Source organism: Gadus morhua, chromosome 20 (genome assembly GCF_902167405.1).
Source record: "Gadus morhua chromosome 20, gadMor3.0, whole genome shotgun sequence".
NCBI lineage: Eukaryota > Metazoa > Chordata > Actinopteri > Gadiformes > Gadidae > Gadus > Gadus morhua.
In genome coordinates, this window is record NC_044067.1 from 1,830,475 (window position 1) to 1,845,335 (window position 14,861).

Here is a 14,861-nt window from a genome sequence, read left to right on the forward strand (position 1 = left end):
CGGTCTTTCCCGCCTGTTTCCGATGTTCCCGCTCCTCTCTCCTGACGGTAACGATGGCGGTGTGTGGAGGACGAGGAGGAGGAGGCCAGCGGTGGTCACTAATAACCCCCACAGAGACGCCTCTCCGGCGGGGTAACCAGGCTGCTGCCCCCCCCCCCCCCCCTGGATCAACAGAACGAATGGAGAGACAGAGAGAAGCACACACACATATATAGAGACAGACACACACACATACACACACACACACACGCATACACAGAGACACACACACACACACACACACACACACACACACACACACACACACACACACACACACACAGAGACAGAGACATAGACACACACACAGATAGACACAGACACACACACACACACACACACACACACACACACACACACACACACACACACACACACACACACAGAGACATAGACACACACAAACACAGAGACATACATACAGAGGTAGACAGACATAGACACACACATACATACATAGAGACAGAGATACACACAAACACACACACTTAAAAGTAAGCAGGTGTACACACACACACACCCGCACACAAATACACCCTTCCAAGCACAAACACAGACACAGACACAAGCACCATGCACACACACACATATGCATGCTATTTCGCGCTCTCGCACACACACACACACACCCACTACTGGTTTGAGTTTTTCCTCCCATAAAACGCTTGGCATCAACGGTGTAAATGAATGTTCGCCGTCCGCCAGGTGGATCTCTGATAGGGCAGACTTCCAAAACAGCTGGCGCCGTCATTTCACATCTCTGCCCAACTTTGATTTATCGTTCTCTTCGACACAAAATTAATCCTTCATTACCAAACGCCTTCCTGCTCAGGCTGTGTACCAATAGGTGTGTCGATGGTTACCCTATCACGATATGAATGACTCGGTAAACAGTCTTTATCAGACTTCTGTTAAGACTCCCAGTGTATTTGTCCTATACAGCCATGGAATCGTATTCACTGAACAGCTTATTGTTGCAGAAGACAAAGGTAGTGTGTTCCCCAAGCTCTTTCTTTCCATTCTGGTCCTGCTCTACTTGTTCCTGAGACTCGTACACAAAATCAGATGCACTCCTGCTTGATCTGCACGCCTTATGGTCAAATACTTAGGACATGAAGTGAGAGTACAGTATTAGAGAGACGAATGAGACCGTTTCTACGTCTATGAACTGAACAGTAGACAGTTTAGATAAGATCTTGCTCCCACTGGACAGAAGTCGTGGTGAGGTTACCATGCACCTAATTGAATCACAATCAGAATTGAAATTTAAGATGTCATCTACTCACATCACGAAACGTTGAAAGACTTCTCGAGTCGAGTGTTAAACGCACTTTTATTTATTGTTTAGGTGCCAAATGAAACAGTGTCACCATCTATCGAGGGAGGGGGATTAGGATTAAATGGTCACATAAAAAAATAGAAAATCAAGGATGGAACTGGTAGATCGGGAGGGGGGGCAACATGATGGACAGGTCAGAAGGAGGGTGGCCACATGATGGACAGGTCAGACAGCGTCAAGAGCCATACGTGGGTTGGGTTTGGTTCTTTGCACGTTTCCACAGCCTATATTAATCTCAAACAAGAAAAACTCATTTTTTGTTGTTGAACTAGCCATGCATACAGTTGACGAATCCACATGTTCTGAGTCAATGTGTCTTCACACAAACTGGCACTTTTCAATAGAAAATATGTACACTACCACTTATTGTTTTTGCCCCTTTCGCTCTCACCCTCGTTTCATTTGGCTCAATTTGAATACTCTGAATACATGAATGAGGACTGGGGTGTTAGAAACCCTAGCAGCCCGCTTGTTTCTGCAAAACCGGAGGGGAAACGAAATTGAAAGTATGACAGGAGTCGGCGGCTCTTAATGGGAATGCCAACGCTCCTTCAAAATAAGAGTAAGGCGGCCGGTTCTGAAGATTGTTTCTGTAGAAACCCCAGAAGGTTCTGTCGAGAAATCTGCTGTCACAGCTTTCCCCCCTAAAAATAATAAAAACATGTCTTGTGTGATATATAAGAGTCCCACTCTCTCTCTCTCTCTGCCCACCACTGGAGTCCCAACACTGCAGAACCACGGCGATATAACGCACTGCTGTGAAATCCCCCCCGACACCTCCTCCTCGCTTTAGTCTCCTCTAAACTCTTACATGAAAGAGAACTCCAACCAAAAGAACCCTATTAAAGGATGGCCCTCTGCTGACATCTCTCCTGGGCTCGCTGTGTGATTGTTCCAAACCGCCCACTCCTCTCTGCCGCCAGAGGAGGCTGGCAGACGCTGAAGGAGCCGAGAGCACAAATCAAAGGCTCGTCAATGTTTTAAACACGGACCCCGCCCACTGCCACCACCGCGCTACTGGTGTGTGTGTGTGTGTGTGTGTGTGTGTGTGTCGTTTATGAAAAACGAAATAAAAAAAAAACATCACAGATCATTAAAAGATTAAGATTTTCAAGGAAAGCGTTTCCGTTAGCTTATTGCGGAGTCACCTTGATGTAATTCCGTCATGTGACCCTTCTCTCTGAATGACCCCCCCCCCAGCTCTAGATGACAGCCGCCCCCCCTCAACAAAAACAACTCAGAGCAACATAAGGCGTGTGTACGTTTTACTCTATTATTTTTTTCTTCTAGCGTTGTTTGATTTCTCTCCCGACAAACTCATTCACAATCTATTCATTATTAACATGTCATCGTTACTATTATTATCATCATCGTCATCATCATAATGATTCATATTATTCATATTAATAATCACTTTTTTGTATGCACCAAAGAGTTCAGACCCAGAGGGTTCAACCGTGAGTCAGTGTTTCTGTTTTTGGTCGTTCGTAGTTCAGCCTCCGAGTTCACACACTCAAGTGTTTGTGCATGAGTGTGTGTGTGTTTGTGCATGAGTGTGTGTGTGTGTGTGTGTGTGTGTGTGTGTGTGTGTGTGTGTGTGTGTGTGTGTGTGTGTGTGTGTGTGAGGGGGGGGGCTATTGTATATTGCAGGAGGAGCAGCAGGGGTCGTCCTTGTCCGGCTGGGCTGCGTAGTCCATCTGCCGCACGATCTCGGCGAACAGCTCGTCCACCATGGTCTTGCTCTTGGCCGAGGTCTCCATGAAGGGGCAGCCCCACTCCTCAGCCAGGGCCTGCCCCTCGCTGGCCGACACCTCCCGCTCGCTCTCCAGGTCCACCTTGTTCCCCACCAGGATCACCGGCACCTTCTCGTACCTGCGGAGCGGACACAGAGGAACCAGAGCCAGGGTGAGCCAGGAGGAACGGCAGAATGAACCACAGGAGGACACAAGGCGACGCTTCTGTGGTCGGTTCAGATACGTAAAACGATGGTAAATGGTCGAGTTGATGTACTCAGGGATGGTAGAGTTTGTGTGTGTGTGTGTGTGTGTGTGTGTGTGTGTGTGTGTGTGTGTGTGTGTGTGTGTGTGTGTGTGTGTGTGTGTGTGTGTGTGTGGGCAAGGGCGTCATCAGAAAACACAAAAGAAAATCACCGAACACAAAAGCATTAGAGCATTCGTTTGAGTCGGTCGCATGCTGTTGTGTTTTCTGATTTGCTGTGGTGCTTTCTGATTTGCTGTGGTGCTTTCTGATTTGCTGTGGTGCTTTCTGATATGCTGTCGTGTTCTGCACTTCAGGGCCTCCGTACTAAAGAGAGAGAACACAGAGAGTTTCAGGTGAGAACGTGCGCGTGTGACGCAGCCCCTCAGACGGGCCCGGGCCTCAGTGGATCACTCCGGCCCATCTGCTCCCGAAATACCAGCACGACACCCCGGGCTGGGACGTGACCCAGTGGGTGGCAGGAAGTGAGCAATCCGCTGCGGCCCGCCCCACCGAGAACAGGATGTGGCCGGAATCCTTTGAACTTGTATTGTACTTAATTTCTTTGCCTTAAATCTCGAGGCAGTTCATTACATTATTCACAAACTAGTTCAATATAGACTTGTATTCAACACTGTGTGAGTGAGTGAGTGTGTCTATGTGTGTGTGTGTGTGTGTGTGTGTGTGTGTGTGTGTGTGTGCGCGTGTCTTTGTGTGTGTGTGTGTGCGTGTCTTTGTGTGTGTGTGAGTGTGTGTGTGAGTGAGTGTGTCTTTGTGTGTGTGTGTGTGTGTGTGTGTGTGTGTGTGTGTGTGTGTGTGTGTCTTTGTGTGTGTGTGTGCGTGTCTTTGTGTGTGTGTGAGTGTGTGTGTGAGTGAGTGTGTCTTTGTGTGTGTGTGTGTGTGTGTGTGTGTGTGTGTGTGTGTGTGTGTGTGTGTGTGTGTGGTTATATATATATATAGCCTTGCTAAGGGTCTCCAGGAGTGACACACTGACAGCCAGTGTATTTTGGCGCTCTGAGTTTTCTCTGGTGAGCCGTCTAGACATGTTGCCTGATCAGAAAGCAGCCGCCAGGTCCTCGCGGCTGGGCTGTCGTGGTTTGATGTGGCCGACGCGAGCCCGACTGCGTGTGTCAGAACGCTGTAGTCTGGAGCCACGCGGAGCGATCAATAGATCGGGGTCAGACACCTCTCCGTCTCCTTAGAGCTTCTGAATGCCTGTCGGCGCAGCCTACAATATTCATGCTGCTCAATTATTCATTTGTTTGAGAAAGAGAAGAGAAGAAAGTTTGGGGGGAGACTGTCACATTTCTCTCAAGTTTAAGTGTCACATGAGTGTACTACATGGAGTAGTGTTGTGTTATCAGTTCCAAGGCAAAGCACAGTACATCTACATTTAGGGCGTTCAGCAGACGCTTCTATCCAAAGCGACTTGCAATAAGTACATTTGTCAGAAGAAAGAGAAACAACAGTGTATCGCTGTCGTTACACAAAGGATGTTCATAGAAACAAGTGCCAAGCATTAACAATTGCTAGTTTAACCCATTCCCCGTACACAACAAAGACAGCCAGGAGAACAGTAGATGGGCTGAACATTTAACATTTAACGTTGATTCTTGACACTTGCGGTCGAATGCAACTCAAATACAAATACAACAACAACAAAGCATTGCTCATCTCTACAGAGTACACTCTGTAGAGATGAGTGTAATATCTGGTCAGGCTACATTTTGCACAGCCCCTCATCAAACTTGCATGGGCATGTTGGACCTATGGTGATTTACTCATGAATTAATGATCAACTGAGAGCCCATAGTGATATCTTAACCATTGCTTCACTGACCTGCGTCTCGGCCTATGGAAGTGTAAGGCTTAGCTCAGGAGGTAGAGCGGGTTGAATAGTCACCGGAAGGTTGCTAGTTCGATCACCGGCTTCTCCCCGGAGTGTTGAGGTGTCCCTGAGCAAGACGCCTCACCCTGACTGCTCCTGACGAGCTGGCTGTCGCCCTGCGTGGTTGACTCCGCCATCGGTGTGTGAATGTGTGCATTAACCGCTGCAAGTCACTTTGGATAAAAGCGTCTGCTAAATGCCCTAAATGTAAATGTACGGAGGAACAGATGATGTCCTGTGTCCCTTGTTGCCAGCAGTGTCGGTAGGAACCATTTAGACGACCGATGGTTTAAATAAACAGTTCGCTGTGCTTCTGTGTTTGGACGTTGTTTCACCTACAGCCCGGTCATCGCATTCCCGACCATAAATAGGCATACGTCGAAAGCCACAAGTCCTGCTGAGAAACTATTCCAGACCGCATTTCCTCAGAGCGAGCGACTTGAACCTTTTACTACATTCCCGTTTTTCGATGGGAAGCCCATAATTATGTTTTTCACATTTGAAAGTCTGTGTTTTCTATATTTAGCCGGGGCTGTTTATTAAAGGCTGCAGGGGGCCGGGGTGTGAAGCCGCGCTGGTCCGCTCGGGCGTATCGCTCCCAACAGGACGGAAAGCCGAGCCCGTCCCTCCGGAGGAACGATACCAATCACAGGGGGAGATAAACACGTCCCCAAAGCGGCGTCTACGGGGCCCCGCCCTCCCTCCCACCCACCGCTCCCATCACAGCCTCCCCCCCGTCCCTCGTGCTTACTGGGAATAACAAGAAAACATCTAATGGAAGCTGTGAGGGCAACATGTAACAGCATTGGACCAATACATCTCCATATAATTCGTAAAATGATATCTCATATCCATTAAGTGCTACAAAGCTCCACAAACATAAACAGCAGTGGATTGAGTCTAACTAAAAGCCCAAAAGCAGGAAGGAGGAATCGTCATCTGGCTCCAAACGAGCGGTTTCTATAAATAACTTTAATCAGAGGAAGGGGACCCTGTGGTCCCAGGAGGTGTGTGGGGGGAGGGGGGGGGGCAGCAGGGGGGGCCCGTGGGGGGGGAGGGGGGGGGGCAGCAGGGGGGCCCGTGGGGGGGAGGAGGGGGCCCGTGGGGGGGGGGGGGGGGGGGCAGCAGGGGGGCCCGTGGGGGGGGGGGAGGGGGGGGCCCGTGGGGCCGAGCAGGGAGCTGCACATTCTAGGTGCAGGAGGGGGGAAAGAGAAACAACGACAGATGTGCTGCAAGGACGCCGAGGGTGTGGACTCTCACACTGAACACACGGTGCCGCCCACCCTGGTGGGGGGGCCCGGCCCGGTGGGGGGGCCCGGCCCGGTGGGGGGGCCGCTCTGCTGCGTGCGTATCCCAGCCACAGACCTCCGGCCTCAGCCCCCAGACTGCCAGCTCAGGCCTTGGAGTGGGCGGGGCCGCGGCAGAGCGGTGTGGCCCCCGCACAATGAGGCGCTGAGCTAGGGCGGCCCGGGGTCTGCGGTCTGCGGGCACTGGAGCGCGCTCACTTCAAACACCCTCTCAGCGCCCAGACACAGCTAATCTATAATGCATGCTACGTCACCTGATGGAGGCCTCGCTGAGGCCAGGGTGGGGTACGGGGGGTGGGGTGAGGGGGGTGGGGTATGTTGGGTTGGGAGCGGGGGATGTGTGGGGTGGGGTGCGGTCTGGGTTGTGAGGGGGGGGGAGGGGGGTGGGGTATGTGGGGTAGGGTGTAGAGAAGGTCGTGGTGGTCACACGACAGTCTCTGGACCATCTGCTGCTCCGGGATGTCCAGTCCCAGGTATCGTCTGTATCTTAGAGTCAAACAGCCCAGAGACATAGGCAATATACCGACACAATATTATGGGATTTATTGTGTATTAATGTTATAACATCATATTGCCACCAACACCAATGCATACAATTGATCGATTTTCTAAATTCTGATACCCCAGATTAATTTTATTAAAAATGACATCGTCTTCGTATAACGTTATAAACTCCCGCATATACAAACTTTACAAGAATGGAGATGTTGAGATATGATGTTATTATTATCATCATTTCCATAACTCTTTCGGTGCGTTTAATAAACGAAGCGGCTCATCGCTCGAAGGACGGCGGGCATCTGGCAGGACTCGGCAGTCGCCCTGGAACGGCCCGCGTATGGCTTCTGGAGCCGTCAGGAGGACAGATAAATGGCTTCCACCGGTCCCTGCCGTAGGGCGGTCTGTGAGGAGGGGCTGCTGCTGCTCTATGACTCAGGTGAGCCGGTTGGGCCGACTCAGGGAAGGACGTACGAGCTCCCTCTGAGTACAGAAGCAGAGATCGGGGCTGCTCGAGCAGAACAGTCAAACAGGTCGCGAGCAGAACCACGAGGGCATTGCGACAAGACTGTTTTCGCTCGTTGGATCCAGACTTCAAGGTCATGGTTCTACACAATGGCCCACAGCACACACACACACACACACACACACACACACACACACACACACACACACACACACACACACACACACACACACACACACACACACACACACACACACACACACACACACACACACACACCGGTGTGTTGTCGATTCACAATTGACTTGTTTTTGGGATTGCCTTCCAATCGACTGTATATGGCTTATGACGTTTTTCTAGATTAAAAGCATGAGTGGGTAAATATGAATTGAGTGAATGTAAAAACAATAAACTTACTAAACATCTATTTTCCATAAATGACTGCGAGCCAAGTCCTCTGGCTAAACCATAAAATAAGGAAATAAATTAGACAGGAACACAATTCAGTCAAGCACAATTGATTCGAGGGAGAACAGTTATTGGTGGGCCCATTTCTTTGCAATCAACACTTTGGTTAAATCACTCTTTAACAATACACCATCATTAATGGTGAATTAGCAGGAAAACGTATTCCCTACTGGCTGTCCCTCCTTCTCCTGATTTTTCTCCTTGTTTCATGATTTTAAAGCTTGCTCTCCATTGCTTATATATCCACAGATTCAAAGTTACTTCAGTGCGTTACTGTCGTTTTATCACTGATGTTCTGTTTCACAGGAATGTCCACTTTCTCCATTATGGCCGACCCCAGCCTTCCACTGGTGACAGTAACAGCAGGACAAGCTGGCGTGAGCGTGAGCTCGTAATGAAACAGACGAGGAACGTCGTTCCCCACCGCGCTGGGTGGCCTGGGTAATTACAGGGCTTGAGTAACTCAATAAATCACAAGAAAATATAAGACATGTACGCACACACACACACACACACTAAAACACTGAAGGAATACTGATTTGTATCTTGAAATTGCGAGGGCCCCCTGGGTCTGGAATGAAACGCCAGCTATTTTAAAAGCAGTTCATCGACATCCAACATGCTTTGCAATTTATGGTTTGCAAAATAATGTACAGACGAAACCATATCTACTAGGGAGGTATTAAAAAAGAAAAAGGTCACATTGAAAACCCCCAAATCCCTTACTTATTATTGGGTTAGGGTTAGGGTAACCCTATGTGTGTGTGTGTGTATATGTGTGTTAGTTTAACTCTAACCCGTTTCCTTATAAGAAGGTCCAGTACAGGTGAATCTACTGCTATCTCCTAAAACAACATGAGGTCCATTAAAGTGAGACTGAAAGGTCTTCTTCTACGGCTCGGTGTTAAACCCTTGTATAAACCGCCATAACTCATAACACAAAGACATGTGCCTAATATTAACCAGAACAATATGCCGATGCCATGTGCACAGTTCCTTTCTTCCCCTTAAAAACACGTTTCCCACATTCCTCTCCATGTGCTATCGATCGAGCGTCCTAATGTGAAACAGCTACCTTCATGCCGGGGTAGCTGTCAAAACACATCACCTGCGCAACGCCAACAGCTCCTGTAGCCGTGATGAGGTGCGGGCGTGGGGCGCGCAGGTCGCTAATCCCGAACACCCTTGGCCTCCGAGCTAATGCCCGTCTAGGACTCCGACCGCAGACGCTGATGGGACCTGACACGAGTTCACCGTGCGAACAGCATCCAGGACCCAGGGCAAAGCCGAGTGGAGACGGAGACAGCAGCACCGTGGTGGATAGGTGTGCGCGCGTGCGTGCGCGCCCGGTTGCGTGCGCGCGTGCGTGTATGGGGTAAGGTTGGCACCGAGGGGGGGACAGATGGGGGTCTGAAGTGGGCAGCATACTTAGAAAGAAGTGGACTTATTTCCGGCTGGCCGAGACTGAGGATGTTCTTTGCAGAATATTTTATCCTGGATGGGAAATCAGAAATCCACTTGTGGAAATAATGAAGGAATAAACTGTGATGCTGTGGGCAGTTATCGGAAAATAATGTATGACGGGGGTGGTGATGCCAAAGTACATTACCTTCCAATAACCGGACACCGCCCAGAGTGGTTTCATTCTGCTTATACCACAGTTACCACCAGTATTAGATACTTCCATATGCATCGCCATTGTATTATTTTATCTACATTATCAGCTGAAATCTAATTATTTTCAAGGGAATATCTGGTCACAAGTTTATTTGGCTGTTTCGTGGTTTGATTTGTAGCATATTGATTCAATAACAACTGTTGCAGAAGTGCAGAAGTGTACCGTTAATGTACACCCATGGAACGTTACTGGCCAATCGGGATAAAGCATTGTGTTTTCTGCAGTATTGTGTTTTCTGACCAACCATAAGCAATGTTTCGCATTGTCGTTATTTTGCGGAGCCATCTGAAAGTGGCCAAATCATCGTAAAGAAGTTCAGCAGGGTATGCATTTGTTTATTTTCCGTGCCTGCACGTTTTCTCGTTCTTACGACCTCCTCACCACACTTATTTCAACCCAAGAATGCGTAAGCGAGAGGAGAGCCAACTGCTTACACGTAGGAGACAGCATCTTTCACATGGCGGCATCTATTATTAACCATGTGAAAGCTGCTCTCTTGTATACGAGGGGTTGAGCTAGTTATTCTTCGTTTAGGCATCGGGGGAACATTGGAAGCCTCTGATCGTGTCCGGGCCAGCGAGGTGGAGGAAAATGCGACGGAGCTCTGGTAGCGGGACGCTGAGCGGGACGATACAATACTCCTTTATCTCCCCAGTATTGGACACGCGATCCGGATTAGTAACACTGGCTATGGGCATAATTGTGGCCAACGAGAAAAAACATGGGAGTTGCTCCGGTGGTTGTGTAGCCAGGACAACCTAATTCATAACAATTCGTCACACCTTCCACACAATACATGAGTTAATGCAAACCCCGCGTTGACCTATTAATCACGTTATGTCGCGTGTTGGAAAGAGGGTGACTCCCAACCAGGACTGGCCACTACTGGAACCACACCCCTCACAAACCCCTCCTCTTGGAGCCACCAACCTTAACCCCCACCCTACGGAACAGTATCAAGGCGAATGCTTGGGAGCTCCAGTAAATGATATAACACCGTATCCCAGCATGCAGCAGCAGAACCTACACTGTGTTTTTGGTGTGCAAACCACGTCTTGAAAAATGATAAGCGGCAGCTCGTCCATTCAGAAGCGGATCTCTGCTCTGTCTCCTCCCAGCTGGGGATAAAGAGGGAGAGACTGAAAGGAAGAGCCTTAAGAGATCCTAAAGGAGCCCTAATGACATAACTGCTGCATAACTGGAATAAAACGCACCTATCCAACTAAGTAGACATGTTTATCTGCAGTCCATGGCTTTGTATCTGGTAGCATTTTTAGACCTAATTAGGTTAAAAGTCGCCCATTATGCATTAACACGCCTTTTAACGCTGGCTTTTATTAAGTATATTTTACTCAAATGCAGCATTGGTGCCAAAAGACTATTTTTCCTGAAAATCACTCGCTGTTATGTATGTGGGGAATCGACCATGACTTGGGGAATAACCACCGGGCGAAGACCGCCTGCGATGGAATGCTGACATCTGCCATTGTTGAAGAGTTGTGTTTGTTTCAGTAGCCCGCTCTGAAGCATTATTCAACCCACCAGGCCTAATAGTTCTGGATCATCAGTTCCCAACGCTTCACAATCAGGGCTCTGCAGTGTATTTCTAAAGCTTCTAAAGGTCCCATCTATTAGGAGTTTTTTTTCAGATAGGGTGTGATTTGGTTTTCATTATGATTACGCGCTGTAAACGTGGAAGTTGGAACGATTCTCGCTATTCAACACACACACACACACACACACACACACACACACACACACACACACACACACACACACACACACACACACACACACACACACACACACACACACACACACACACACACACACACACACACACACACAAGATTGCTAGTTCAATCCCCGGCTCCTCCTAGCTGTCCAGGTGTCCCTGAGCGAGACGCCTCACCCTGACTGCTCCCGACCAGCTGGCTGTCGCCCTGCGTGGCTGACACGCCTTGCGTGGTATGTTAATGCGTGTATGAATGTGTGTATGAATGGGTGAATGTTAGGCAGCATTGTAAAGCGCTTTGAGTGTCCACTGGTTCAAAAAGCGCTGTATAAACACGGTCCATTTCCATTCACCCTTCAGTGGGAAGGGTCGGGCCACTAGTCTCGTCCCCCTATCCTTCCTCTCGCGCTACTGAGGGTGGAAACCCGCTGACCTCATTCCTTCATCCATACCGTGGATTTATGGGCGCGTTTATGAAGGCTGGACGTCGGACGGCAGCGCTGGATTCAATTAGCACACAAACAACGGCGGCCACAGTGGAACGGCGGAGAGGAGACACGGGATCAGAAGGGCTTTGAGAACGGCTCCAATGTGTCTTTGTCGAGGAGGAATTAGCATGCGTCAATAGTTACAGAGCGTTTAACCGATACGGCGCAAACCAAATGCATATTCAGTTTTTTCGATTGACGCTTTGCTGAGCTACGGGGATCTGGTCTCATTTATAGTCAAATAATCAGCTCCAACGTACGATTAGTTTGTTGAATGCAGTGAGAGCTTCCTCAGAGAGTATCTCTGGAGTAGCAGACTGCTCGGTCAACACACAAACCGACACTGTGGGTGAATGAATGATTGAATGAATGGATGGACGCATGCATGAATGGATGGATGGATGGATGCTCCCTCAGTGTTACGTAACACAAACGCCCGTCGTAGTGCAACATTAAAGCATAGACAGGATCTGAGCTGGGATGGATAGGCCTCGTGTGAGGATGTTATTGTGTCTGGAGGGTTCGCCTGCAGCAGGGGAACTCCGATAATGGGACAGGAGGACAATGGGATAGTCCTCCTCCCACCCTTAGCTAACCTCTCAGTGTGTAAGACAGCCTGCCTCCCCCCCCCCCCCCCCCCCCCCCCCCCAGTAGTGACCTCATCGTTAGATCATCAGAGCGCATCACTTGGAAAACCTCCCTGATCGGCGGCAGAGTGACAGCTTGCTCTCGTTAATTACAAAAGCATGGCCTAATTTCTTCTTCTTTACTAGAAACCCTTCGGCCCACAGAAGCGTGGATAATTTCCCCAAACGGGGGAAGTGCCCCCGAATGCTCCAGCATTGCCTTCATAGCCCCGTTGCCAGAGCTGCCCTGGCTGTTGCACTGAATCTTGGCTACTATGAGCACACTGGTGATGCTTCCAAGAGGTTGCAACCATCTAAACAATGTGGAGCTCACAGCAGCGTTAATAAGACCGCATGCAGTTCACCCAGGGCACTGTCATGTCAGCCCCCGTCAGAGGAGCTTTACCGTGGTAGATTTGAGCTGGAATGCACCCCTTGATCTGCTCTTTGATCCGGACTGTCTACCAGAGCCAATTGGTGTCTGGTCAATTAGCATAGCACTACAGAGATACAGGAGCCTGTGATGCATTGGAGATCATTCGAGGTAGTCGGAAGCTGGTTACTGATTGGATGTAAGATCCGGTTTAGATGCTGTAGCCGCCGTATATGTCGTTGTGTTTAAAGAAGTTTGATTGCGGCCTACCCTAAAGCCCAAATAAGACGAGGGTTGGGAAAAGCCTAGCCTTGAAGGATAACATATCTCCATGCAGACAGTTGAGGACACGGCCCTTACCCTATCCTGGCCTGACTCTGTAGCATGTTATAAGAACCATACCAATATCCCGATGGTAAACTTTGACATCATCCTGCCCCCCATCATCGTGCGACTACTGACCGTTTCACTCGGATGATCTGGTCCCTCATGGGTTTGATGTCCTGGAAGCTCTGCTGGTTGACGAGGCTGTACACCAGGATGAAGCCCTGGCCGTTCTTGATGTAGAGGTCCCGCATGGAGGCGAACTGCTCCGTCCCGGCGGTGTCCAGGATCTCCAGCACCGAGGGCGACGAGTCCACCTCGATCTCCTTGCGGTAGAAGTCCTCTATGGTGGGGTCGTACTTCTCGATGAAGGTCCCGGTGACGAACTGCACCGTGAGGGCGGATTTCCCGACCCCACCGCTGCCCAGGACCACTACTTTATACTCCCGCATCGCGCCCTGGCTGCCGGGGGTTTAATCAAGAGATGCTCGGAAGGTCTCAATCTCCGCGCCACATTGAAATCGCATTAATAAAACGATGATGCCGAATCACGTTCACCATTCATGTCCCATGTTGAACGGGTGTCAATAATTCAATCTTGGCTCGCCGCTGCTGGGCTACAGCAGAGCACAAAGCCTCGGTGCCCTGAGACGGGTTTCATTGTAGGGTTTCCCCCCACGCAGACCAGACAGGGTCGACCGTGCCTGCATCCCAGTGATGCAATGTTCCAGATTTACCTAGGAGGGAATACAAATTCACCGAATCAGTGAAACGTGGGAGTGTTTCAGATCACCCATCTGTGCAGGATAAAAAAACAAACTTGCTCCATCGAAGACATTGCAACCAAAAAAAACCCCGGTTTCCACCTAGAATGGGTTGCGGGAGCGAAAACGAAGCCTGCAAGCAGCCTGCCGTGAGGTCAACGAGCATGTGCGTAATCGAAGCTTAGTGCAAAAACTTGCGTCTCTTTGTTTCTTTTTCACCATCTCTCGCACGTCTTGGCTCCGTCTTCGTTGACCAACACAACCCCCGCCGCCGTGCTCTCTCGGGCGGAGACCCAGCGCTGCTGCGAAAACCACCCGGTCCCCACTCGGCTCCCGTACCGCGGTGGAGATCTGGGGCCCTCCCCCTCCTGGAGAAAGATGCGCGCGTCGCCCAATAGCAGCATCCCCTCGCTTCAGACCTCAGCCGGGATTGTGCGGCTGTCAGACGCAGGCAGCCAGTAGAATGACGCAGTCATTTCCGTTCATGTGTTAAACTCGCCATCATTCGGTTGCCCCGGTGACATCCAAGGCACGCTCATCCAATCAGCGTGGCAGCTCGAGGATGTGTCTCCATGAGGAGCAAAGAGCACCGGATGATGTTACCATGGTAACGCTGCAGCCAGCCGCTGTCCGACGTTTGAGAGCGCTGTGTGTACAGTCGCTTAGCCTTTTCAACATGGACGGGGTGGCATTAACAATGACACATAGGGGATCCAACAAGATGCGTTACATAACACAGGTAGATCAATCCATTGGTATAAGCCTATTTGATGAGGTCACTTGGTATTAAATAGGTAATGGCTGAAATGGAGGTGCCATTTTACACCAGGCTCATAGGCTATGTAACAGCCCCAGGGCGGTTAGTTTAAAGGGCCAGTGAACCCAAACCCT

The 14,861-nt window shown here is 49.8% G+C and overlaps 1 protein-coding gene across 1 annotated transcript; it reads right to left on the reverse strand.

Moving 5' to 3' along the window:
* Positions 1–1,353: 1,353 nt before the first annotated feature.
* Positions 1,354–14,393, reverse strand: rap2aa (RAP2A, member of RAS oncogene family a). The gene is made up of 2 exons (XM_030344105.1): positions 13,345–14,393; positions 1,354–3,250 (listed from the first exon to the last, which is right to left on the reverse strand). The coding sequence occupies exons 1-2, from the start codon at positions 13,656–13,658 to the stop codon at positions 3,013–3,015; spliced, it is 552 nt and encodes a 183-aa protein (XP_030199965.1). The 5' UTR covers positions 13,659–14,393; the 3' UTR covers positions 1,354–3,012.
* Positions 14,394–14,861: the final 468 nt, after the last annotated feature.